The sequence below is a fragment of the Paramormyrops kingsleyae genome, chromosome 4 (assembly GCF_048594095.1).
Source record: "Paramormyrops kingsleyae isolate MSU_618 chromosome 4, PKINGS_0.4, whole genome shotgun sequence".
NCBI lineage: Eukaryota > Metazoa > Chordata > Actinopteri > Osteoglossiformes > Mormyridae > Paramormyrops > Paramormyrops kingsleyae.
In genome coordinates, this window is record NC_132800.1 from 22,350,661 (window position 1) to 22,377,973 (window position 27,313).

Here is a 27,313-nt window from a genome sequence, read left to right on the forward strand (position 1 = left end):
GTGGGAACAAACGTTAGGCAATTGCGGACCTATCGACTTCTCCTGCCATGCGTATCCATCTAGGTCTTTGCAATGATCCAGGGTGCTACTCGCGGGTATGTCTCAGCTAATAAAAATGTCGACCGGTCCCCCATGATGTCATCCACCTGTGATGTCATCCGCCTGTGATGTCATCTGCCTGTGATGTCATCCGCCTGTGATGTCATCCTGCAGCTTACTCTCCTTTCTGGCTTGAGTCTGTGCCCACAGCCACCTCAGTCTTCAGTTATAAACCTTGGGCATTTCCTCTCTCCTGTACCATCCTCACCACGGCCAGTAACATTCCCCACATTTGCACATTAATTCAAGCCAGAAAGGGGAACGTTTTGCGAGGCACTGCCTTGGGAGCTTAAGCTTTCAGCGGGTGTCCCTTCACCACTTACCCCCTGTCCCCTGCCCCATCCCCACACTCCCCCAGCTGCCAGTTAACCTGAGAACCCATGAAACGTCTACAGCGAGCGCAGCTCATAATTTACTTTACCTTGAGGGGTGATGGAAATTGTTTTGACTGCAGTTTTACTGATGCAGTTATTATGTCTGTTGGTAATACTGTCACTAATGTTATTATGTCTATTAGGAATCTTGTTGCTGCTAACGTTGTTGTTTTCTCATCGCTCGTTATGTTGTTGTTTTACTTACGTTACATGCCTTAGGGCATCCATAGTAGCCATCAGCAGGTGCAGAACTAAGCAGTTTTCATATTTCACTCTGTCCATCACTATTCAATAACCAAGCTAACCTTCCGGAAAATAAACAAGCTACATTGAGCTATTAGAAGCTATTGCTCATATGTTGCTAGCATTTTGAACCTCTCAAGCGCTACCATCAAGATGTTAGCCATCGTTGTCTTTGTCTCCGTGTAAATGTTCAGATGTTGGGTGGAGCCAGACAAAGCCCCCCCATAATGAAGACCCCCCCGGTGTTGAAGGCCTTCACTGTCAGTCTGACTGTCCTGTCCCGGCTTTTCCAGGTATGACTACGTGGAGGTGCGCGACGGCACCGACGAGAACGCCAAGACCGGAAAGTTCTGCGGCAAGATCGCCCCCACCCCCATGATCTCGTCAGGGAACCAGCTCATCATCAAGTTCGTGTCCGACTACGAGACGCACGGGGCCGGATTCTCCATCCGCTACGAGGTCTACAAAACGGGTCAGTACACTGTCTCCCTCCCCCGGCACCCCCCCCCCCCCCCCAACCCCGACAATAGCCTCAGCTGGACTCTATTACTATAAATATGGATTTATTTTTTTCTGTTACTTGTATTTATGTAGCTGGGAATTCACTGCGAGCATTTTCGGTTCACGTCTCAAGAGTGCAGGCAGGAACTTGTTCAGGAAGCAGTAATCTGTTGATTACGAACGCTGTAAATCTTGTGTAGGAGTCACAGCTAAACATTTTTATTTATTCCTCGTTCAGCTGTACATTTATATTTGTTGTGTGCCGTGAGACAAACGCTGTCAGCCGGCCACGCCAACCACCGGGGAGCGGGGGGCTTGTTTTGAAAGCACGGCTCGCATTGTTTAGCCGTGTGTTGTATATCACCTTGTAGTCGGCATGAGAATCCCACCCCCCTGCCGGATGATCGGGAGTGGGGGAGGGGCGGTTACGTGATGCCGTTGTCAGCTGCAGTCGAAGGCGACGGCGCAGTCGGGCACGGGAGGCTTTGTTTCTGAACGATATCTGCTGAACTGAAGCCAGGAGTGTCGCAGCCTTGGGGTCCTACGAATCCTCCCAGTTCCTACGGTCGGCGACTTCCATATTAGGCCGTTGCGGGATGGCTCCGCGACCCGCTACCTCCTCAGCGCCATCCAGCTGTGCGTATGCCAAAAGCGAAAAGGTCAGATCTGACGATAACAAGGCCGCCGTTCATGCTCCCAGCTTATACAGTCGCCTACACAGACCCCTTTAATCTAACGCGGCCCCCGAAACCTGGACATCTAACTAAGATTCTTGGCTAGTGTCTCTGCTATCAGTCTCCATCGTCCATCTCTACTTGCTCTGTACTTCCTGTTGCCTTCCTAGGCTGCAAATCATGTATTTACCCTCTTACATGTGACGAAGTACCGTGGGACAGACACTGGGAGTCCCCAATGCAGTGCCCTTCACAAGTCATTACAGGGAGAACCACGGATGGTTCCGAGTCTCTTAGAAGGAGCAGGGAAGCTTCTGTGCCAATGTGGGCGCAGACTATTTGAACAGTGACAGAGTTTCTCCAGACATCACTTCCGACGACGACGTTCCCGACACACTTCCATTACATGCAAGTTCTGCACAAGGCAACAGAGCCATGATCTCAAATTTCAGTCACGTAACGTATGACATTTTAAGAAGTCAACCAAGATGTTCCTCTGGAGGACGCCCACATTTACCATGTCTCTTTATCTAATTTTGCTGTGGTGTAGTTGACTGGCCAAGAACATATGTTCTAGGTCCTAAAACAAAAACACATCAAAGCCACAGCAAAGGACCGAAAAAGTTAGCAAAACCCGACACAGAGATCCTATTGAAAAGGGCCTTTGTCGGTTCACCATCGGCTACGGCTCTTAATGCCACTACTCACCTGCTGCCTTAAACAGCACCTGGGGCGATAATAGAGAGGGGGGAGGCTGGCCTTTCCCTCTCCTGCTTGGTTTATCTATTTATATGCCTGTTGTGCGTCTCCTTGGCTGTGTCACACGTCCGGGAAACATACGGGCCCAGCTAGCATCGTCACACACGCGTGCGTTTCCCAGAAACACGGTTGCTAGCTACCACGCAATTGAAAGGTTCCAACTATGTAAGGTGCTAAATTGGAGCTTTTGGGAAACGTTCCCCAGCTGGGCATCAGAGGAGCCTTTGCCACACACTGGACTGTTCCCGCAGTTTCTGGGCCCACTCTATAAGGATCGATGTCTGACATGCGCTACCTAGAGATTTATCACAATAGAACCGGAACAGTTTTACAAGAGAACCAGCACTTAAAAGCAGTGTCTGGTTACAGCCCCGCCGAACGTCCAGTGTGGATGCTCCGGTGCCGGGTGTGGTTCCACTGTTCTGTTCGGGATTTATCTGTCGAGCTTACCGTTCCCGATTTCCCTTTCTGGAGAAGTTTTACGTCTGTCGTTTCCTGAGCGCGTGGAGACGCCGCGTTGCGTTCCTGGAACAAAACTGGCCACGATCCAGTGAGAGAGGAAATTGAGAGGAAAGTAGGAGCTGAGAACTTTCTAGGGCATCTAACGGGAGACAGGGTGACGTTGATGTGACTTTTCAAAAATGGAAAAGTACGTGATCTCGTGTGATCAGCACATAGCGTTATGGTTGCGTGGAAGCTGCACCTGAAGATCACTAAAGTAAAAATGCCAAAAATATAAAATTTAATCATGAAGCAGGGTGACAGTGGACTGGGGCAGCTTGTCCCGGGCACTAAGCAGGGGACGCCCAGTATGGGGTGCTCATCACCGTGCATACACTCTAGGAGCAGGTTAAAGACATCGATTCACTTAACCACATGTTTTTGGATGGTGGGAGGAGATCGGAGCAAACAGGAGGCGACCGTGCAAACTCTGAACCCACAACCCCGGCATTGAAAGCAGCCCCTTTGTGTAGATTAAGTGTAAACTATCGATTTGGATAAAAGCACTTTAGGAAAAAGTGACTGCTGAATAGCAGAGATTAATTATCAGATAGAAAACATCAGCCAAGTGATGTGCGGAATTAAAAAGACATTGTGACAGATTACTCCCAAATGCGGCGGCTTTTTGCGAACAAAGTAACGTGCAGCGTTAAATGTCAGCCCATCCCATAGTCTACCCCGGAGCATTTGGTTGCCATTTATAAAAAGTTTGCCTCCTATCGTTAAAAAGCCCCCCCCCCAGGCAGTCAGCATTGCCCCTAACAGCGCAGAATCAAGGCTTGCTAAAAAAGACAAAAAAAAAACCACGTAAATAAGCCAGAAACCACATTCTGTGGCAGACCCAGCCCTCGGCATCATGGCTTCATTCCGAATGCTTCTGTACAGTCTCACCAAATGCCTGTCTTGCTTTTCCTGTGTATCCCAGCTGCTGCTATTAGCTCGAGCTTTTAAAGCGACGATCATGTTGTTGATTTGGAAAGCGGGGTTTGGGCGTGAACCGTGCGGCCGGACTGTACCCCCTGCCCCAACCGGCCCACTGAGATTCAGAAACTTAGAGGGGTGCGGTGACACTTCAGGCGGTGGGTTTGACCTCGGGGCTGTCATTTGTGGGTCCGTTATTGTGTGCTACCTGAGAGAGGGCCTTTATAATCTATTAGCCATGGAAACATGACAACAAGAGGGCGAGCGGTACAGAACTCTGGCCTGTAGCTGCCCTGTAGCTGCCCTGTAGCTGCCCTGTAGCTGCCCTGTAGCTGCCCTGTAGCTGCGTCCCTTCCCTCTCTGCATGGGCTCAGACTTCTGTCCCCAGGGGCTTGCAGGGGCCAGTAGACACGCTCCTCTGGGCAGCCTGGCCTGTCTCCCTCTGTGCAAAGCAGCCCAGACATGGCTCACAGATCCATTAGCCGGCCTTCTGGGAGCGCAGAGCCGGGCAATTGAGTGAATCATGGGTTCTGGGTCACCTGAGCCGAGCTGGGGAGGTTGGTCCATAAATTCATACCTTCAGAACAAACAGCTCGTTTGTGCCTGTTCCAAATTAACTACTGGGGATTTCGAGAAGCAACTGGAAGAGTACTTAAGTGTGTGTCCCCTCCCCCAAACAGGACCAGAATGTTCCAGGAACATCACCTCCACCAATGGAGTCATCACGTCCCCCGGGTTCCCCGAGAAGTACCCCCACAACCTGGACTGCACCTTCATGGTCTTCGCCCCTGACATGTCTGAGATCATCCTGGACTTTGAGAAGTTCGACATCGAGCTGGGGAATGCACCGCACTGCCAGTACGACCGCCTGGAAATCTGGGATGGTTTCCCTCAAGGTGAGACCCTGGGGGAGGGGGTGGGGGTTCTAGGATAGTGCTGGTGTTTGTGTAGCATCGAAACCGGGGAAAACTACAGAGGAACAGTTCCTTCACCGGACCAAACATTTCCTCGTGTTCGTAGTATAAAATCAGATAAAAGTGAAAGATCAAAGTAAAATAACCGCTCAAAGTGTCTGTGACGTGTATTGGGTCGTCTTACTCAGAGTGTGTCTGACATTGGTCATTGTTTGCGGCCTCTGAAGCCGCTCCGACGTCAAAGGGGAGAGATGCGTTGGGTAGCTTGCCTCGGCTTCCTGGCCTGAGCATTGTGTAAGGAGAATGACAGGAAGAGCTCGCTGGCAAGAATCTCCGGCCCAGAGCACTGGGCTTTATCTGGGCCGATTATGGCTTCCCTCAGCTGTCTGGATTCTGGGATTGCGCGCCAAGGCAATTTGCACGGCAGGCTGCCCAATCCGACCCTTAGGATTTTTTTTTTTTGTAGGGAGTGGGGCTGGGAGGGGGGGGGGGGGTTAGCCGACCTCAGCACAAAGACGGCAGCCATTTCTGACCGGGTTATTGTTTATTTCTTCCTAAATGACCCGACAGATAAGCAGAGATCCGGTTCTCACCATTGCCAGCTACCCCAGTACCCTTTTTATCCTCTTTAACTCCCCGGGAGCCAGTAATGGGTCGGACCCCGTTTCCTGCGGTGCCGTTCGCCTTCAGCGCCGTGCTGCAGGAGACCCGCAGGGTTTAGCGGTTCTCGTTCCGCGGGCTGCCATTTTGCACGCCCCCCCCCCGCACTCCTGGCTCCCTGACAGCGGTGGCCTTTACACGGTCACTGTGGCACTCGCCGCTGACCCGGCAGGGAAGGTGAGGTGAAATCCACGCCAACAGAAAGATGCCGGGGACCTAATTTACATGTCAGACAAGTGTTATTATTTTTTTTTTTGCTTTGGCTGAAGCTAACGACGGTCAGGGTCTTTTTGCCTGCAAAGGATTTGTAGCGGCTTATGCCAACATATGTCACAAATACACTGACCACGCTGACCCAGATCAAAATGAAAGCTATTTTCTCCTGGATTCAAAGTCCTAATAAAAACTGTCCCTGAAATCCTTGGGGTTCATCTCTCCCACCAAATCATTATCCCTTTTATTTCTGAGCACTGGAAAGCCAAGGATAGAATGGAGCCTGAGATTGCAGAGGGAAACGCGTCTCCCAAGTCTCTTCAAGCTATTTAATCCAAGGTTGTGCCATTTTTCAACCAGGTGATGATAGCAGCATGATTGGTCGGCGTCCTTATCAAAGGGCGCAGTTTGTGTCCCGTATGGTTAAATACACTGAATATCTACAGATCTACAGCTGAACTTCATTTTTTTCTTTTCAAATGCTTTATTTTGTTTGAGGACAGAATAAATGACCTCCTTTTAGATATTTTGTTAAAACATCTTCTGGAGGTTGGAGGGTAAATAAAAATGGAGCTGGTGTCGTCGTGTGACAACATGTGGTGTGTGTGGGACGTGCGGTGAGCCAGCATTCGGGTGTGACAGCACGGGGCTCTCTCCCCCCTCTCTCCCGGCAGTGGGCCAGCACATCGGCCGCTACTGCGGACAGGATTCGCCGGGCCGCATCGTGTCCTACACCGGCATCCTCTCCATGACGCTCAACACGGACAACGCCGTCGCCAAAGAGGGCTTCTCAGCCAACTTCAGCGTGGTCAGGAGGACGGTTCCTGAAGGTACGCGTCAAGTAGCCGCCAACTTGAAGGACCTTCGTTGACAGTTTCAGGCACATGATGTGTGACGTCGTACACCAAGATGAAATTCCACCCTGGGCTGTATGGTGGTGAGCACTGTCCATTTTAGGGACTAGCCTTCAGATCTCTGCCGTGGTTCCCCATGTGTGGGCTGTGCATGTTCTCCCTTTATCAGTGGGGAGGGGTTTCCTCTGGGTATTCAGGTTTCTCCCCAAAATAATTCTAAGCTGAACTGGAGTTGCTGGACTATGAATGGTGTATATGAAGCAGGTTGGTGCCCCATCATGGGTTATTCCCCACATCGTGCCTGGACCCCCACAGCCCTGCATAAGACAAGTCGTTTAGAGGATGGATGGATGGATGGATGGATGGATATGAGGGCCATTAAGGGAAAGAGATACATTTAACCACCTGATTGGTGGGGAGATTTGCAAATTTGGTGTGGAGTGCAATAAATGAATACATATAGTTTCAAAGTCCAGAGGTATCAGTCCTTTGAGACGTTTCCGGCCATTAGGATTTGCAGCTGCACTGCATGAAATGCGCATATAAATGGCCCCTTAACGGCTGCGCATTTAACGCAGCACAGTCCCTTAACTGCGGCGCGGGGCTGTTCACGTGTGGCACAGCTATAAGAGCACTCTGCTCCGTTAACTCTTTAAGTAAGATATGTTAATTAAAGAATGGTGCTTCATTAGCACCTGATGTAGCGTAGCATTACAGAATCTTCTGCTTAGTTAACTCGTGATGAAGGAGAGCATATCATATGTAGCTCAAACGTCATTAACCGCCTGATGTAGCTTAGCGTAGCAGTGATGGGCTATACCATGCTATTAGCGTAGCACATAGATGAACGGACGGCGTCTCCTGCACAAGCTTGCTGCTTCGTTCTGGTTTTTTTTTAATATGGCTTTATATGCATCCACCGTCAAGGGTGACTGAAATCAGCTTTTACCACAAGTGGCCATAGATACCCACTGGGCTCTGCGCTGGCGTCCATAGAGACTCTGTCTTCTCTAAACGGCGTCAAATGGCTCATTTAAAGTGACCCTCAATCACCCACAGCGACACGCCATGCAGCAGTCAGGCTTTGGGTCAGGGTCGTTTTCTGAAGGGCCTGCTTCACAGAGATGAGCTCCATCCGGGAGATTTGTGTCTCAGGATTATCCATCTGGGTTTCTCAGAACGCCGCTTCCCGGTCTGGCCCCATGCACTTCACCCACACCCACACAGAAACATGCGGACCTAACCTTACAGGCAGCCCTCGACTGACGCGAGTAACCAGTCACAAAAACCCTTGCCCAAGTCAAATCTTACGTGAGTTTCTCGCTATGAGTGGCAGGTCATTCAGTGACTTTGCCCCCCAAACCCTGTAATTCTCTTCCCCAGTCTCTCCGTGACTGTTCATAACTTTCCACTTTTAAGTCGAACTTAAAAAAACTGTCCTGTTTAATGAACATTTCTCTCCCTGTTCTGCTTCATGTGTTTTTTATCCCATCCCCTTGTAAAACAACCTTGGGTTTGTGAAAGGTGCTATATAAATGTTATTATATTATTACTTTATATAAGTCGAACTCACCTCATACCATTCAGGATACCTTATAGCAAAAAACTAAGTCAAAAAAGTATGCGTCAGTGCTTCCGTGAACTCAGTGTATCTCGGGTATTTTTTGCCGAAGTCTAGACTGACGCAAGCCAGTTTCATGTAATTCAAGAGCTGCCTGTTTGCATCCAATCATACGCAACCTGATTTTGTATCATAAACCTGCCCAAACACACACGTGCATTTATAATGAGTGTAATGTAAGATGGTACGTTAGCTCATGCCGATGGCTATGTTTGTGGGGTATAACCGCTCAGAGTGCACATCTCATCACGGTTACCGGCACAGAGTGTTTATTTCCCATAATGCTTTGCCTAAGGGTCTAAGAGACCTCACTCGGCTTGTCTTTTCTTGCTCGTGGCAGACTATGTGTGCAAGGAGCCGCTGGGGATGGAGTCGGGCGAGATCACAGGCAGGCAGATCAAAGCCTCCTCCCAGTACAACAGCAACTGGTCCGCTGGCCGCTCGCGCCTCAACTACCATGAGAACGGCTGGACCCCGGCGCAAGACTCCAACAAGGAGTGGATACAGGTTTGTGGCCCGGAGCTCAGGGCTGGGTGTGGGATCCTAGCACCGAAATCAGACCGGATCTCCCGCTCCACACTCACAGAACAAGCCTGGAGAGCTGATTCTGACCTCCTGCTTAGAAAATAAATCACAGAAGGCACCCCAGTGGTATATCATTTCTACCGGGGGCCGAGGTCCCATTGTGCGGGAGTGGAACCCCCCGCGGCTGCCCCCGTCATGAGAATGCTCCATCTCCCAGGGTCCGCTCTGTAGTGTCGCCGTTTCACCATGACAACCCCCCCCCCTCCCATTGTCCACGCGGAGGATGGGTGGAGACAGGGCATGCCTTGGCAGAATGTAGGCAAAGGATTCTGGGAAAGTGTCAGGTTATGGAGGAAGGACTGGGAGGAAGGAGAGTGTTTGTACCTGGCCAAGTAACCCGCCCCCCCCCCCCACACACACACACACACACTGCACTGTCTCACCACTGAAATTTGAGCTGCATCCAAGTGTGTCAGCGGATGCTCTCTTAAAGACACCAACCAAATCACCATGATCACCTGATGTTCTTCTATCCCTAAACGCATGGTTTTCTGAATTTTTCTTTTTTTTCCTGTCATCTGAATCTTCTGCGGAAAAATAGATTGTGGCTTTTTCATGTCCTCTAATAAGCCTCTTTCTGCCCTGATATTCTGGGCTCTGTAATTCCTTTTCACCAGTCAGATGTCAAAGTTGAGCTCTGCGCCATCGGTTTCCAAGGAAACGGCGAAAAAAAAACTCCTCCTTTTCTTTGTTTAATTCATAACCCAATAAGATCTGCAGGCTTGTCGGCTATTACAGTGAGCACGGGGTTGGGTGGGGGGGTATCCATTTGATTTAATTTCGGTTAGGTGTGCTCGGGGGGGTGATACTTGTAGAGCTCTGAGGCTGGATTGCGGCATTCGTCTTATCGCCTTGAGGCCATGTTTGTGTGTTACGTTCCCGTCTTTGTTCCATGCGATTCCTTGGGTCCCACGGCTTGTCGCATTCGACCGGAGCGGCGCAGGAAAACCTCGCCGTCGTGTTTCTTGTATTGCTTCGCTCATCGCGCAGGTGCTGGGAAGGATTACTGGCGCGCCCCAGTCTCCTGCCAGGCCTCTGGACCGTGCCAAACTCCTTTGTGCTTGACTACCAGCTATGCAGCTGTTGTTGCACCAGCGAGGGGCAGGTCTGGCTCGTTCAGGAAAAGCCCTCCGGTCGAAAGATATGCAACCTGTGGGATATAAAGTCAGGGGGAATTTTTACGGAACTAACAGAAAAAAATGGAGGTAGGGATCCAGAGGGACTGAGGCTTAATGACTTCCGGAAAAGCAGATGGGAGGTTTTCACAATGCGTAAGAAAATGGTCTCCGGTATGATGCTAGCAGACTCCCCCGGACTGATCAAGCGGCACGCCAGCCACCCGCAGTCTCTGCTCACCTTTGGTCATCCGTACCTCCGTCCCATAGCTCCACGCTTTCTTCGAGCACTGACGCACCATCGAGGGGTCTCTCGAGCTCCACCATAGTGGAACTTCTCCTCATCCAAGGGATTTGACCGTGGAGCGGTGGGGGACTCCCGCGAGGGACCCTTGAGTCCGGCAGTTTGGGCCTAAGTTAATATCCAACTGCGTAAATGGGTAGAAGGTTTAATCTCAAATGTGAAAGGACCCCCATGAGAAAACATATGCTATCCTGATATGGCCCCCTCCCCTGCCTGAGGAAGCTGTTCCAGTTAAGGGGGATATTCACTCTTATCTAGCATTGAATGGAGGCAGTAGGTTCACGCAGGGGACTCAGTGGGTGGGTTTCTGGTAACACGTACCCGGCACCTTAAGGAAACAGGGGGCCTCATTGCAGCCATGCCGACTCCTCATAAAGAGCCCCCCCCCCACCCCATCAAAAACATTCCTTCTATGCTGTTGTATGAGAGTCAGGCTACAGCACCAGCCCTGACGTGGGGGTCTCGGACAAACACTCGCAGCCATTTCCTGTTTTTCCAGGATGTGCAGAAACGCCACCGAGTGTAACCCCCCCCCCGCGCGAGGCCACGTCCGCCCTCCATTGTCTCGGTCCCCTGAGCCACCCCTGGGGGGGGGCATTCTCAGCTCAGCGTCTCCCCTGGGCCTAGAGCGAGTGGCCCGTTTTATCAGGTTTATTACGCTGATTAGCTGATTAACAGCGGCCGTTCAACCCCCCCCCCCCCCCCACTGTGTCATTGTGGGGGCAGCTGGACACTCGGGCACCCACGACTGGGCGGGGGGCTGATTCAGGAATTCGGAAGCTGCTTTCTTTATAATGCGGTCTCTCGCTGTTTGCCTCGGCCCGGGGGGGGGTGCAGCATGTTGTGGAGTCGTGGTGGTTGGGGGGGGGGGGGGCGCTGTGCCTCATCATCTGCACCAGCTGAGCAAACCCAGAAGCGGAGTTTATGTGCTTAGTGTCTAAGGGGCAGTGTGACGTGGGCGTGGCAGAGAGGAGACCCCCCCCCCCCTTCAGGGCACCTGTCATTTATATCCAGCCGCACTGTAACCCCCCCTGACCCTGAATCCCAGACACAGTTACTGGCTGATTTTTGGAGCTTAGTATATATGCGCCGACACCAAAATACCTATTTTGTGTTCAACCCTGAACACCCCCCCCAGCTTTTGTTAAACTATCCCCCTCTCCCCTCTCCTCTGCTCCCAGTTTCAGCCCCCATCCCTGGGCCTCTTCTTGCCATCACACACTTTCCATGTGTCATATTTATTATGTTCACAGGTGTTTGTGTGTATGTATATAAACAGGTACACACATAGGTACAGTATATATATACACTGTACGTTTGAAGTGTAATACATGGATAATGCAACCAGTAACAGGCAGACATTCTCCTCCAACCCACCTCCGAGTCTCTCAGATCCAGTTTGTTGTCGTTGGCCTGTATAGCGGCCATTCAGTAAAATATGCGTATACTGAGCAGTACTGCAGATGCTGGGGCTCCTTGTATAATGTGAATTCCTCCGGTAAATACGTCCAGCTGTGTAAATATGTGGAGCACGCAGGCAGACACATGAGCCCCTCTGGATGGGTCCCTCCGCTGAGCAAACAAAGGATTCGGTGGCAATCGCCAGGCTCCCGTCGGGGTTACCTGACATCTGCATAGGTGAGGATCAGGGGCGGTGCTGTCGCCATGACGATGAGGCAGGAGTTCCTCCCCGCCTTTATTAGGTCAGTGTAAATAAGGGACTTCCCCACCAAGCGCGCAGACTGCAGACCGCTCGCTGCCAGAGGACACTGAAATTAAAAACCGCCAGTGACTGTTCCTTTTCCACGCCCGGCTTCATGTCTTGCGGCTTTTCGTTTTTTTCCTAAGGGGAAAAAAATACAGGGAGTATTTCTGCACCGTCCCTGGAGTTTTGCACTTACTCACTCAGCCCACACAGGCAGATGGGCCGCTATCCCCCCCCCCCCCCCCCCCACCCCGTAAAAAGCGTAAGCAAATAAATAATATGAACAGATTTGTTCCTTGAATGTCCTTTACATTCACCCACTGACCCGATTGCACAAAAAATAAAGAGCGGGAATCGGGTTGGATTTCCCCCCTCCCCTGCAACTGTGGGGGGCTCAAAAAACCCCTAACCCGCCCCCTCCCCACCTCACCCATTCCACAGACTTTCCGTGACTAACAGCTAATCCAATGAACCCGATGGTCTGCAGAGCAGCCTGGAGTCCACTAGGGGGCGCTCGGGGTCCTGGCAGGTGGAGCTGCAGTGTGTGCTTGGGTGGGGCCGCTGTCAGACCAAGCTGAGCAGAGAGCGGGGGGATTCTCCACATCCAGACAGACGTCTGACTTCCACATTCTTTACTGTCTCCTCCCGCACGTTTGAACTCTTATTAAATTGTCATGCAGACTAGACTCAAACTAGACTCAGACTAGACTCAGACTAGCTCAGTTTATTGGACCAAAGTAATTCTCGACCTTATTTAAAAATCTAACTAGTAAACAATAGTCCTTGGAAGGCTAAACCTGTATAACGGAGCTGGATTCAGTTTGTTTGTTTGATTGGAGCCACGATGGTGTAAGTCTGTTATACTGTAACATGATCTCTGTGGCAGAAAGCAAACACCTCGTCGTGTGTTTGTATGCCTGTGATATACAGCAAGTGTCTTTGTTGTCATGGCTACAGCACATAGCAAAGGTTACCCCCCATGGCGTTTCAGTAATCCTTCAATAATCCTTTCGGTGCTGTCCAAACTGTCTCAGACACTCCGCAGTGTGTCGCACCAAAAATTTCTGCAGCACCAAATTTTTCTGAATTCTCCCTTAATGGAGTCCTGATGGACTTGCTAGCGCCCCCCAGTGGCTGCCCCTTGCTAGGATTCTGTCAACGATGGCAACCCTCACTGGTTGAATCTCCATCCCTTTAACCGAAACGCACCTTTGTATCTCCATCCCTTTAACCGAAACGCACCTTTGTATCTCCATCCCTTTAACCGAAACGCACCTTTGTATCTCCATCCCTTTAACCGAAACGCACCTTTGTATCTCCATCCCTTTAACCGAAACGCACCTTTGTATCTCCATCCCTTTAACCGAAACGCACCTTTGTATCTCCATCCCTTTAACCGAAACGCACCTTTGTTTGGCTCCTAAGGTGGACCTGGGTTTTCTCCGCCTGGTTACAGCTATCGGTCTGCAAGGAGCCATCTCCAAGGAGACCCAGCGTGGTTACTATGTCAAGTCTTACAAACTGGACCTGAGCTCCAACGGCGAGGACTGGGTCCCCCTGAGAGAGAACTCTAAGCCCAAGGTAAACGCTCCCGCTCCCCCCCCCCCCCCCCCCCGGCTGTCACACTGGCCACTTAAGTGTCTCGAGGCCAGAACATTGTGGGTTCAGACCCTGGGAAGAGAGCTGAGCAGTGGACCTACCATTTGAGGTGGCATGTTTTAGTAAGCATTACATTTCTGTATTTTTAACTTTACAAGCCATTCCCAGTGGAACCTCAATTGTAAAAAAGAGGAAACACTTTTAAACAATGCTCATGGGAGTTTTACATACACAAAAAAAGAGGAGGCAAGACCAACCAATCAGATGTCTTGGTCCTGCCTCGTCTAGTTGCATGGGCCCACTTCCTCTACAATCTGATTGGTTATCTCTCCGAACTAATCATTTTTGCCCTCAGAACATTTATGTGTAAGTGAAACTCCCATAAGCTCAAACCATGAGAGTGGAGATCTGAAGGAGCCTGTAGCCCTAACCCTGAAAGCTTCAGACCATGATAGTGCCAACGTGAAGTAACATCCTCCCACCTTTCGCAGGTGTTCACTGGTAACTCCAACCCCACCGACGTGGTGAAGGCGACGCTGCCCAAACCCACGCTCACCCGTTTCATCCGCGTCCGGCCCGTCTCCTGGGAGCAGGGCGTCTCCATACGCTTCGAGGTGTACGGCTGCAAGCTCTCAGGTGGGTCCACGCTGCGTATGGGCCGACACTCCCACAGCGTTTGCACGTGGAGAGCAGGTAACATGCAATACACATAATTCACGTCGTTCACCCACCTTTAACCCCAGCTAATCACAAACGATGCAGCGCACCTGTCTCACTTTGATTGTCGTCATGTGTGCATCTGGGAACCTTCAAAGTTGTTATAAAGATAGCAAAACTTTAAATCATTGTAAAGACTGGGAACCTTTAAAGTCATTATAGAGAGCGGGAATCTCTAAAATGATTCCTCAAGCTTAACAGCAGAATCCTAACAGGATGCATTTTACCAGACGCTTCTCGTCTAACAAAAAACGATGACTTGAAGGAACATTCCTCGCTCTTGGGAGGTAGTTCGCTCTTGACTGAAATTAGTCCCCCTCCCCGAAACGAAGGCCCCCATCTCTGAAAATCTGAAATCCCATCCTGACGCCCCCAGGCGTCAGAGCTCCCCCTTCATTGCCGGCTCTCTGGGCTCAGACTCGCCTGCAAAAAGACAGAAGGAGCGAAGTCAGCCAAGCCTCAAATGGGCACGACGCGGGGAAATGCGCAGGACGGCCGCCGACTCCTTAATGGATCCCCGAGTGTCATGGGGGGGGGGGGGAGGCTTCCGGGAGCGGCCAGACAATTATTGGACGAGGTTGGAACAACACTGCTGCCATTGTACCTTCAGGGCACAGACTGGATTTTGCATTAACGGAAAAGGCATGCTGATTCCCAGAAATCTGTCTGGCTCCCCCTCCCCTCCCCCGGAGAGCCGGGTAGGGTCAGCAACGTTAAGGATGAACTGGGGGGGGTGGGACGGCCCTGGAGCAGCCGGCGTGTCTGCGCTTGGTACTGGGCCTTGCTCCTGGAGCTCGGCACATTTGGTGTCCGTCCGCTGAATCTACCCAATGACTCATAGCCACACCCTCATTGCCAATACGCTTTGTCTGTCATCGCTTCTTACCTGCCGCCTGCGGTTGTCCTACATCCTTCCACCCGTCATCCACCCAGTAGTCCTTGTGGCTCAGTTTGTTGCATTTGCTTTACAACACATTTTCCAATTTTGCTCATTTCGTAAAACGGGAATGAGAAATAACAGTCAGCAGAGCCGCAGAGGGATATGGGCGTCAGCGTTCCGGATGCTTCCAGGGGGCCTTTACCTCGTTGTCATCTGAGATTTTACCAAAAATAGGATGCAAAATGTTTTCTTATATTAATTGTGGTCCCCAGAAAGAACCAGACTAACTGGTCAGCCGTAACCCTCTTCCCCAGACTAACCAGTTGGCCGTAACCCTCTTCACCAGACTAACCAGTTGGCCGTAACCCTCTTCACCAGAATACCCATGCTTCAATATGCTCGGCATGGTGTCCGGCGCCATCTCCGAGTCCCAGATCACGGTCTCCTCGCAAGTGGACCGCAGCTGGGTACCTGAAAACGCCCGCCTGCTGACGGGCCGTGCGGGCTGGACCGTGCCGGAGACCCAGAACCTGAAGAACGAGTGGCTGCAGGTGGACCTGGGTCAGGAGCGACTGGTGAATGGCCTCATCACTCAGGGGGGCAAGTTGCGCGAGCACAGGGTCTTCATGCGCAAGTTCCGCCTGGCCTACAGCAGCACCGGCTCCAACTGGACTCTGGTGTTGGACAACGACACCAACAAGCCCAAGGTGAGCACAGAGGCTGCCGTCGGGGGCCTGATCCTAGATCTGTGTCTGTATGCTCAGCTCTGTGATCGTGTCACTCTGCCTGTATGCTCAGCTCTGTGATCGTGTCACTCTGCCTGTATGGTCAGCTCTGTGATCGTGTCACTCTGCCTGTATGCTCAGCTCTGTGATCGTGTCACTCTGCCTGCATGCTCAGATCCTTGTTTCACTCCACCTCTATTTTCAGCTCTGTGATCATGTCGCTTTGCTTGCACGCACTCTTATTCTGTTGCTGTGGCTTTACACTCAGCTCTGTGCATCTGCTTTCATGCTCTGATTTGTGGTCAAGAGCAGACCTTGCCCTGTCACCATGCTGCCCGGTCTGTATTTTCAGCTCTGTGATCGTGTCGCTTTGTCTGCATTCTCAGCTTGTTATTGTCTGGCTCTGCCTGCATGCTTAACTCTGTGATCGTATCGCGCTGTCTGCATGCTCAGTGATTGCATGTATGAGTGGTCTATCTCCACTCTCATCTCTCTGTTCACAGGCTTCTTCCAGCACATTGAACTCTTAGTCAAGCAGAGGCCTTGTTATAGGATGAAATATGCTTTCTTCCTAGTGGCAATTATTTCTATAATTACAATGGAAGTAAAGTGAAATAAAGCATCTTTACAAAGACAAAAGGGGTGCATACGGACTGTAATATACTGAGTGTATTGAGGGCACTGTTTGGACAGGATAATTGGGGTAATTATGCAAGAACACAGTCCAGTGAACTTCTGTAGTGATGAAGGTGCCTTAATTAGCCTTGCAATTAAAATGGCAATTACATTTACAACTATAAAGGATGTGCTGGAGTGAGAGAAGTCCCCATATTTTGGGGCAGCTGAAGCCTTGTGAGCCAGCAGCGTCTGAAAGGCTGCTGAGGTCCAGAGAGGCCTCACTCTGCCAAAGTGGGGGGGGGTCATCTCTCCGTGTGTGAACTGGAACAGTGATGGAACCACACTCCAAATGGTGGTGTGTTCCATGGGTGGAAGACTGAAAGGTCTCCGTTCCCAGTTTGCCAGGTGTATACACTAGACCAGGGGTTTTCAGGGGGTCTTGATACAATCAGTTATAATCATCTGTTTTACGCGACACGGCAAAATTTCAGCAAGGGAACGAGAAATATTAGAGAGCCTCCCCAGTCCTTAGTTCTTAGTTACTAATGTGATCATGCATTGTGGCGATGGTCCCCATCTTGTTCGTGTCTTGGGGTTGGCTGCGGTCTGTCTGTGGGCGTGGCCTGTAACGTGACTCCACCCACTGTGCCACTCTCTACTCTACCCTCCCCCCGACCGCTCGGCAGATTTTCGAGGGGAACCAGAACTACGACACGCCGGAGCTGCGGATGCTGGATCCGCTGGTGACGCGCTTCCTGAGGGTGTACCCCGAGAAGGGCGGCACTGTCGGCATGGGGCTGCGGCTGGAGCTGCTCGGCTGCAACCTGCAAGGTGGGTCTTGGGTCTCAAGAGTAACAAAGATGGGGGTTCAGCGTAACATGTGGGCCCTGCAAATCGGCAGGTGACCACACCCTATCCCCCAATCGCATTGTAGAGGAGGCAGGTCCAAGCAACTAGACGAGGTGCAACCGAGATATCTGATTGGTTGGTCTGACATCTGACCAAGATCTGATTGGTTATCTCTCTGAACCAGTCATTTTTTTTTGTTCTGCCCTCAGAACATTTCTGTGTAATTAAAACTCCCATCAGTTTCCCTGAAGCCATATGCAGCCTGTGTAAAACTCGGCGGCCAGCAGGGGGCACTGTCGCCATGGGATGCTAATTCATGTACCAGCATTTCTGCTCTTTTACCTTTCAGCCCACGGCTGGGAGGGAGCAAAAATATGGAATGTCTGGGAGCCCCCAAAGACTGGTTTCAGTTACAGAACCTATATTGCTCTACAGATGTAAAAAGCATCCTTAGTTAGTAAATGTATAATCCTGCATTAAGCTCTTTATGTTGGCAGGAATCTGTGTCAAACTGACATGAATGTATAACAGGCGTGATTAATACAAATCCTCCCGGTTGCCGGCTCTGAGCCCTGCTGTCGTTACGGCGACGCTCGTCGCTAAGGGGAGTTGCTGTAGTATGGCTGCACGCCTTCAGGTGCCGTAAGCGGATTTTGTGGCCTGATTAGGCTGGCGGCTCGCGCGTGTAAGCTCTAAGTCGGGGGGCACCCTCCACGGGGCAGTGAGCCTCATGGCAGAGCCCGTCTGCCCCGGGGGGGCTGTGCGCGACCCCAGAGCCCACCCTGCCGCCCCCTCCTGGCTGCCACCACGCCCAGCTGCTTTCCCGGCTTTCCTCTTCACCCTCCGCAGGATTCAGAGTTACTCAGACATCTGTGCTGCTCGGTCCTGCTGGGATGGAGGGCGGGGGAGGGCTGACCTTACATCTGCCCACTCTGTGATAAATGAAAGACCGTCATTCTGTGGTCAGGTATAGCGTGGAGATGATCCACCTTCCAGTGAACTCCCTTGACGGGGTGGCTCTGTAGCTTCACGCCATGTGGTTGTTGGGTCGAGTCCCATCCCAAGCTCAGTGTGAAATATTCATGTTCCCCCCATGTCAGCATGGGTTATCTCCTGGTCTCTTCCCACACGCTGATAATGTAGGGCATCCCGGGCTGTCCCCTGCCCTGCACTTCCTGCAATATTCTGCAGGTCTGCACCCACACTGTATCAGATAAGCATTTGTGAATGATGGATGGTTGCCTTGTCATTGTCGTGCGATTTTGCCTCCTGAACTAGGGGTGTTGAGCGCTTTTCAGGAAGTGCACCGTCGACCCTGCGTGTTTGAGCTCTGGGCCGTGTTTTACACTCTCCCCGTCTCCTCCTTCCAGAGCCCGCCATGCCCTCATCTGCCCCCACCACGCCATTACCGGACGAGTGTGATGTCGACTCCGGCAGCTGCCACAGCAGTACTGTAGACAGTGACGAGGGCCCAGGTACAGCCCCCCCCCCCCCTGTCTCTCTGGTACCCCCCCGTTCCCTGATTCTCACCCAGCCCTGTCTGCAGAACCTGAAGGATCTGAGATTCCATTTGTTATTAGCATCTCACCGCTTGCTGCTTGTGCGCAGTCTCACCTCTGAGTTCCAGTTCCAAGGTTATTGTCATATTTATTTCATACAGTGAGAAGATTCTTGTTTGCCTCCTGCAGGGTGTCATTTAACACAAATTTAAAGAATAACAATAAGTAATGACAAGGCCTGTGTAGGGAGGCAGCAGTCACGGGCGACGCTGTCCGCCTTTCCGAGGCCGTCTGTCAGTGAGGCGGGAGACCAGGGCCTGCGTAGGGAGACTGCAGTCACTGGTGACGCTGTCCGCCTTTCCGAGGCCGTCTGTCAGTGAGGCGGGAGACCAGGGCCTGCGTAGGGAGACTGCAGTCACGGGTGACGCTGTCCGCCTTTCCGAGGCAGTCTGTCAGTGAGGCGGGAGACCAGGGCCTGCGTAGGGAGACTGCAGTCACTGGCGACGCTGTCCGCCTTTCCGAGGCAGTCTGTCAGTGAGGCGGGAGACCAGGGCCTGCGTAGGGAGACTGCAGTCACTGGCGACGCTGTCCGCCTTTCCGAGGCCGTCTGTCAGTGAGGCGGGAGACCAGGGCCTGCGTAGGGAGACTGCAGTCACTGGCGACGCTGTCCGCCTTTCCGAGGCCGTCTGTCAGGGAGGCGGGAGACCAGGGCCTGCGTAGGGAGACTGCAGTCACGGGCGACGCTGTCCGCCTTTCCGAGGCAGTCTGTCAGGGAGGCGGGAGACCAGGGCCTGCGTAGGGAGACTGCAGTCACGGGCGACGCTGTCCGCCTTTCCGAGGCAGTCTGTCAGGGAGGCGGGAGACCAGGGCCTGCGTAGGGAGACTGCAGTCACTGGTGACTCTGTCCGCCTTTCCGAGGCCGTCTGTCAGTGAGGCGGGAGACCAGGGCCTGCGTAGGGAGACTGCAGTCACTGGTGACGCTGTCCGCCTTTCCGAGGCAGTCTGTCAGGGAGGCGGGAGACCAGGGCCTGCGTAGGGAGACTGCAGTCACTGGCGACGCTGTCCGCCTTTCCGAGGCCGTCTGTTCGTGAGGACGGGATACCAGGGCCTGTGTAGGGAGACTGCAGTCACTGGTGACTCTGTCCGCCTTTCCGAGGCCGTCTGTCAGTGAGGCGGGAGACCAGGGCCTGCGTAGGGAGACTGCAGTCACTGGTGACGCTGTCCGCCTTTCCGAGGCAGTCTGTCAGGGAGGCGGGAGACCAGGGCCTGCGTAGGGAGACTGCAGTCACTGGTGACGCTGTCCGCCTTTCCGAGGCAGTCTGTCAGGGAGGCGGGAGACCAGGGCCTGCGTAGGGAGACTGCAGTCACTGGCGACGCTGTCCGCCTTTCCGAGGCCGTCTGTTCGTGAGGACGGGAGACCAGGGCCTGTGTAGGGAGACTGCAGTCACTGGTGACTCTGTCCGCCTTTCCGAGGCCGTCTGTCAGTGAGGCGGGAGACCAGGGCCTGCGTAGGGAGACTGCAGTCACTGGTGACGCTGTCCGCCTTTCCGAGGCAGTCTGTCAGGGAGGCGGGAGACCAGGGCCTGTGTAGGGAGACTGCAGTCACTGGTGACGCTGTCCGCCTTTCCGAGGCAGTCTGTCAGTGAGGCGGGAGACCAGGGCCTGGGTAGGGAGACTGCAGTCACTGGTGACGCTGTCCGCCTTTCCGAGGCAGTCTGTCAGGGAGGCGGGAGACCAGGGCCTGCGTAGGGAGACTGCAGTCACTGGTGACGCTGTCCGCCTTTCCGAGGCAGTCTGTCAGTGAGGCGGGAGACCAGGGCCTGGGTAGGGAGACTGCAGTCACTGGTGACGCTGTCCGCCTTTCCGAGGCAGTCTGTCAGGGAGGCGGGAGACCAGGGCCTGCGTAGGGAGACTGCAGTCACTGGTGACGCTGTCCGCCTTTCCGAGGCAGTCTGTCAGGGAGGCGGGAGACCAGGGCCTGCGTAGGGAGACTGCAGTCACTGGTGACGCTGTCCGCCTTTCCGAGGCAGTCTGTCAGGGAGGCGGGAGACCAGGGCCTGCGTAGGGAGACTGCAGTCACTGGTGACGCTGTCCGCCTTTCCGAGGCAGTCTGTCAGGGAGGCGGGAGACCAGGGCCTGCGTAGGGAGACTGCAGTCACTGGTGACGCTGTCCGCCTTTCCGAGGCAGTCCGCTGTGTTAATGGCCTGAAGTGAGAGCAGATGTGTCCTGGTGATGACCCGGCCACCCTCTGCAGGGCTCTGTGCTCCCGAGCTGGACCATGACCCTGAGTTTGACCCCTTTACCTCTATTTCCGCCAGTGTTCCCAGTAATGCCTCATCAAGTCTCCTGCTTGTTGTCCTGCAGGTGCCACGACCCCGGAGGGAGTCACTCAGGAGATGGATGCGGAGGCAGGTGAGCCAGGCCCTGCTCCCGCCCGGGGCAGATGGCGAACGTCAGGCTCCGTCAGCCAATGACAGCGGAGCCCCGCCGGGCGGAAAATTGCGTTTTCATTGCCATAGAAATAGCTCTGCATGACTGAGAGCGGTGCCCCCTCCCTCTGCCCCCCCACCTCACCGCCATCGCGCATTCGTTCCTCTAAAACTTTCAATCAATTCTCACAAATGACTCCTTGTACATTATACCTAAATGCTGCTGGTTCCACAGAATCCCTATCAACTCTATGGACCGCAGCAGGTCTGCCTTGAAGACGTTACTGACTTCTTTGCCTTCTTTGAAATATCAAAGCCTTTCCATCCTCGCATTTCTCTTCCTGTCATGTATTTTTAATCTGCTGCTTCCAGGAACATTCTCATTGACTAGGGAAAGCTCTCTGCTGCCCTCTAGTGGTTATCAGCCTGCAGGCTCCTCCAGTCACAACCTTATAAGGGCAACATTGACTGCGAGATGTATTTTTAGCCTGTGTTTCCACATAAAAAAAAAAAAAAAAACGCACGGAGGCACAGACTGCTAAGGGGTTTTCGTGCTCACCTGTGTGCTGCATTGTTAAGAAATGTGCCCACTTTGTATGTCGTGTAATTGGCATCCATATAATTGCATTTAAACTGGGAATAGATGTGTTTGCTGACCAAATGAATGAGCGGTTAAATAATGTTAAATAGAGCATTGTGACAAGTGAGTTGCTAAGCTAACCCAGAAGCAGGGTACTAAAGCTAACTCAAAAGTAAAGCACTAAAGCTAACTCACATGCAGGGCACTAAAGCTAACCAAGGGGGAAGGCGCTAAAGCTAACTCAGAAGTAAAGCACTAAAGCTAACTCACATGCAGGGCACTAAAGCTAACCAAGGGGGAAGGCGCTAAAGCTAACTCAGAAATAAAGCACTAAAGCTAACTGAGGGGGAAGGCGCTAAAGCTAACTCAGAAATAAAGCACTAAAGCTAACATCTGCTAAAGCTAAGTCAGATGCCGGGCGCTAAAGCTAAGTCAGATGCAGGGCGCTAAGCTAATCAAGACGCAAGGTGATAACGCTAAGTCAAGTGCAGGGAGCTAAAGCTAACCAAGAAGCCAGATGCTAACGTTAGCAGGAATCAGTGCATTTTAAGGTAACCCCGTGGCAGTGCGGCAGAATTGACCCATCTCATGGCTCTTGTTGCAGACTTTGCGTGGCTTGAGTGTGACTTTGGCCGAACCAGTGAACCCTCATTCTGCGGCTGGAACCCGGAGTCGGACGGGAACGTCAAGTGGGTCATCCGGTCTGACGGAAATTCAGGCACGGGCACTGGCCCCACCCTGGACCATAATGGTAAGAGAGGCACCAATGGGGGGGGGGGCACCAAGGGGAATGGTGAAGGGGTCAATGTCGAGAATCAGTGACCAGTAAATAAAACAGCTTTGTGATTTATGCTTAATCCAACTACAGGTATCATAATTGTGTGAGAGTGTTGCTATTGTACCTTTGTGCAGAATTCTTAATATTTCCATAAGATAAATAATTTGAAATGTCTGATCCATAGTGTGGTGCAGCCTGTTCTCCTTGCCCTCTCTAAAGTGCTGCTCCCCCTGCAGGTGACTTTGGGAACTTCGTCTACCTGCACTCGGTCTCCGACACTCAGGAGCGCGTGACGGGCCGGCTGGTGAGCCCTCTGATGGGGCAAGACCCAGACGTGTGCCTGTCCTTCTGGTTCCACACGGCGGAGCCGCACGTCGGGAACCTGTTGGTGAGGCGGAGGAGGAACGGGGGCAGGCACAGAGACGACGAGCCCGTGCTGTGGAGTAACGGCGGACGCAGGGGGGGGCGCTGGACGCAGGGCCGCGTGCTGATTCCCGCCTCCACGTCGCCCCACCAGGTACCCCAGCACCTTCCGGCGTCTCTTCCAGACTCGAACAGGAAGTGCTTTCGGTGCTTAAGTAGGCTTAATTATCACGCTGTTACCAGTTTCTTTATCATTGCTATTATGTCATAATTTACAGGTGATCAGGTTATAATGTTAATTGTGTTGTTGTTTTTATCATGCTGTATTATCACATTATCATGTGATTAAAAAATTATCATAATTCCTATTCACTTATCCACTGTTTTCAGTTGCACCCAATTTCCCCTGAAATTTGTTTTGTATGCATATTATGTAACTTAACATTAGCATCCAGGAACTGCTCTATGCTAATGTCTTGGTTACTAATATGGGGGGGGGGGGGGGGGCTGACTGGCATGTAGCCTCGCCTTGTGTCACAGGAGATGGGATGCAGCCAAAGAAGCATTCCTGTACCTTGTACTTCTGACACATAAAGCCCTGTTTAAAGTTGTGTGTCCCTCCCCCCAGGTGGTGATTGAGGGGGTGCTGGAGAGTAACACCTGGGGCCACATTGCCTTGGATGACATCATGGTCCTGAGAGACTGCCTGGACAGTGATAGGGTTCTCACCGTCCTTCCAAGTTTCAGCTCCGAGTTCGTCATTAACATAAGTGAGCAACGTCATCGAGTGTCCCGCCCCCATCATCCCGTGCCCCGCCCCCATCATCAAATGCCCGCCCCCATCATCCCATGCCCCGCCCCCATCATCCCGTGCCCCGGATCGGGCTGGCCAGCCTGGGCTTCTCTTCCGGTTCTGATCAGCACTTTTGTCCTTTTTCAGACGCAGGTGCTCCAACGGAATTTCCAGGGTCACCGGATAAAATCTGTACGTCGTGCTCTTTTCATTCCATCTCAGATATTCTCCATTTTGAATTGGCGTTAAGTGACCACACATTAGTGAAATGGCAGCAAATTAATGAAGAGAAATTAGCAAATTAGGAGAAGTTTGCTTAATCGTGGAAATGTGTGGTCTTGTGGGGTCGGACTCCATGCCTGTGATCAGAAGGTTATTAGTTCAAATCCCATGGCTGGCAGAGTGATGTCACTATTGGGTCCTTGACCAAGACCCTGAAACCCATTTTCTCCTGGCTGATCATGCTCTCTGATCCTTTCTTGTATGTCTATTTTTTTTAAAGGTGAGACGCATAAGAGGAGCCTAATTTATACATTAGCCAATTATATGTTTTAAATCGGTGAGTGATAGGTGAGGGGGCACTTCGGGGCCAATCAGCATTCAGCTGGGGCTAGTGCCCATGTGGCCCCACCCATATATATACATTAGCCAATTATATGTTTTAAATCAGTGAGTGATAGGTGAGGTGGCCAATCAGCGTTCAGCTGGGGCTAGTGCCCCTGTGGCCCCACCCATGTATATACATTAGCCAATTATATGTCTTAAATCGGTGAGGTAGCTGTAAAAATTGACTGAGGAGCCCTGAGACAGCATGTCTCTCTGCTCTCACCCCTGTGCTACAGCATACACAGATTACCCAGACGACATCATGGACGGCCCGGGGACCATGCTGAGGACACTGGACCCCATCCTGATAACCATCATCGCCATGAGCGCCCTGGGCGTTTTCCTGGGGGCCATCTGCGGGGTCGTCCTCTACTGCGCCTGCTCCCACGGCGGCGTGTCGGACCGGAACCTCTCGGCACTGGAGAACTACAACTTTGAGCTGGTGGACGGCGTTAAGCTGAAGAAGGACAAGCTGAATGCACAGAAATCATATTCGGAAGCGTGAGGGTCACCAGCAAGGCGCCTCCTGTCCACAGAGGCTGGGACTGAGCCAGGCTTTTCTCAGGACCTGCAGTGAAGGAAACTCACCACTAGGGGGACACTGTGTATAAAATTGAAGGAAAAAAATGTGTACAGTAAGATGATTATTTTAATTTAGTTTTTTTTTTTTTGTTGTTGTTTTCTTTTTCACTGAAATAACCAGATGCTGGTCCTGAGACCAATCAAGAGGACATTCTGGCGTATTTGTCTTTTTTTCCTGGATAGAACTTTAATTTTAAGATTTTAAAACTTTTTATTTCGTCTTTGGTCGGAAAACCCCAAACGAACCACACTGCCATGCAGTGTCTGTGTGTGCTCAGTGTGAGGCGCTAGTCGCACGTATGGTTCCCGCAGTGCCTTCGTCACGCCTTGGGTGATTTTTTTATTTTATTATTAACAGTTCCGCCTTTAGTTCTGGACGCCGCGAGTATCGTTCTGCCGAGTGGATCCACGCAGGTTTCCCACCGTGTCCCATTTTGTATATAAATTATAATATATTTGAAAAAAGAACCTCTTTTAACAAAAAAAAGCTGCAGTGTTCTTCTCCACAGCCACAGATGTGTCATCGGAGATTGTAGCCCGGCTGAGAGAAGCGCTCATTTCTCGATTTCCCTCGAAACGACCCCTGCTTTGTCAGAGCTTGGGTCTGGAGACAGTATCTACAGCCCTGTCATGTCAGCCTCGGTAACGTTCACGTTAAATGGATCAAGTAACTGAGATGTTGTGAAATAGCTCCCGTGGGTCAGGAGAAACAAGTCTGCTTTGTGTGTGCTGTGCTACGCCGGAGTGCGGTGGAATCGAAGCCTCCGCTCGATCTTCTCGTACCCCGGCTGTACCGCAAACTCTTACTGTATCGGCGTGCGGGGCGGCTGACGCACAATTCTGTGCGTTTACGGCGCTCCACCAGGTTAATAGCTGCCAATACGCTGCCTCAGGTCCGTGTCACTCGAGGGAGTCCGCTTCGTAAACCCGGTGGAACGCCGGTCCCTGTTGTCAGATGGCCGTGGCGACGGGTCAGACGTGCCGTGTCCCGCATCCATTCTCTCTGTACCGTGTCGGAAGAGGAGAGCTGACGTCAACAGAGTTGTGATAAAAGGACTCTGTAGTGTGGAAATAAAAGAAACAATGTTGCACTGAAGAATATATTTAAATGGTAAACGTGTTTATAATATGAATTTGTAAAAAAAAAAAAAAAATGCAAAAGACAGTGTTACAAATGTTTCTTTTTATATGATTTCAGGTAATGTGATTTGATTCTGCAATGTACAATTTACTGAGGTGTTTTTCATCATTGAGAAGCTATATCAATTTGCTACAGTAACGTTTCCATTTAAGAGTTATGTTACCACTTGTTTTGTACTGTCATCTGACGTTTGTGCTTTTCTTTTTTTATGAGAAGTTTTATTTTCAATACTGCTTCTGTACTTTGCTGTTGTAGGAAAAAAAATGAATAAACAGCAATGCCTTAAAAGCTAAAATTATGTTTGTACTGCGATACCAGGGTCACGCTCATAAACTCACCGCTGTCTCTCACTTTGACTTATGACTACTACATTCCAAAGAATCAGATGAAATAAATGTTTTATTAAGATGTGGCTTTTCGAAATGTTTCGTTTGTTTCTGTGTCTGCGTGGAAAAGCTAAACAGTAGGTGGTAATGAGAGAAAGCGATCATCACATTGGAATCTCAGAGCAGGCCCGGCGCCAGCGGAAAACAAGTTGGGGGGGCAATTGAAATGCAGAGAGGGGGCGGTGATTTAACTCCCAAAATATGCACACTGTACGATTGTTAGTTCTACGTGATAATTACTGTTTGATCGCACACACAAACACGCTACTATTTAACAAACCCTAAACGTACGTTCCAAACACCATGGCACAACTGCGATGTTTGACATTAAACATAAAGCAAGTGGACGCATATTTCTCGATCAAGCCAACACACCAAAACATTTAAAAAATAAATTAAAAAATTAAACTCAATAGCGTTTTACGGAACTGGACTATAAGCCCGGGCAAGCTCTTCGTTCTGTCTCAAAGTGTAATCAAACAAAGACAGAAAAAGTCCACTTCCCGCTTGATCTCGGTTATCAACCGAATCGATGGATCCCCTCAATGGCAATTCGTTTGAGACAACGAATTCAATTATGTCTACAATGGCAGAGACATACAGGCGGTTTCGAGAGAGCTGATCGGAATTAACCAGAGTTGAAATCTCACTGCCTGTAGAACATCGCAACTGTCTCTCTTTCCAAAAAGCCACGCATGTTTGATGTTCTTTACTATTGGCACGT

At 51.4% G+C, this 27,313-nt stretch overlaps 1 protein-coding gene and 1 long non-coding RNA gene across 3 annotated transcripts in view; one reads left to right on the forward strand and one right to left on the reverse strand.

Annotated features, from left to right (window-relative positions):
• Window positions 1-26,611, forward strand: part of LOC111840212 (neuropilin-1a-like) — a 37,337-nt gene extending 10,726 nt beyond the window's left edge. Inside the window, exons 3-17 of the mRNA XM_023804818.2 lie at window positions 1,010-1,188; window positions 4,753-4,968; window positions 6,534-6,689; window positions 8,675-8,841; window positions 13,469-13,624; window positions 14,134-14,278; window positions 15,618-15,946; window positions 17,269-17,413; window positions 18,802-18,906; window positions 21,296-21,343; window positions 22,545-22,691; window positions 22,955-23,235; window positions 23,710-23,851; window positions 24,022-24,066; window positions 24,717-26,611. Of these exons, the coding sequence (XP_023660586.1) occupies window positions 1,010-1,188; window positions 4,753-4,968; window positions 6,534-6,689; window positions 8,675-8,841; window positions 13,469-13,624; window positions 14,134-14,278; window positions 15,618-15,946; window positions 17,269-17,413; window positions 18,802-18,906; window positions 21,296-21,343; window positions 22,545-22,691; window positions 22,955-23,235; window positions 23,710-23,851; window positions 24,022-24,066; window positions 24,717-24,985 (2,530 nt within the window). The 3' untranslated portion in view covers window positions 24,986-26,611. The remainder of the gene's footprint in view (window positions 1-1,009; window positions 1,189-4,752; window positions 4,969-6,533; window positions 6,690-8,674; window positions 8,842-13,468; window positions 13,625-14,133; window positions 14,279-15,617; window positions 15,947-17,268; window positions 17,414-18,801; window positions 18,907-21,295; window positions 21,344-22,544; window positions 22,692-22,954; window positions 23,236-23,709; window positions 23,852-24,021; window positions 24,067-24,716) is intronic.
• On the reverse strand, window positions 9,305-13,578 carry LOC140588780 (uncharacterized). 2 transcript variants are annotated; one of them, XR_011989987.1, is made up of 5 exons: window positions 13,451-13,578; window positions 11,962-12,181; window positions 11,716-11,850; window positions 10,276-10,462; window positions 9,305-10,069 (listed from the first exon to the last, which is right to left on the reverse strand). It is a non-coding gene; the product is annotated as an uncharacterized lncRNA (long non-coding RNA). The 2 variants fall into 2 exon arrangements; XR_011989986.1 differs by having other exon boundaries at window positions 9,305-10,462.
• Window positions 26,612-27,313: the final 702 nt, after the last annotated feature.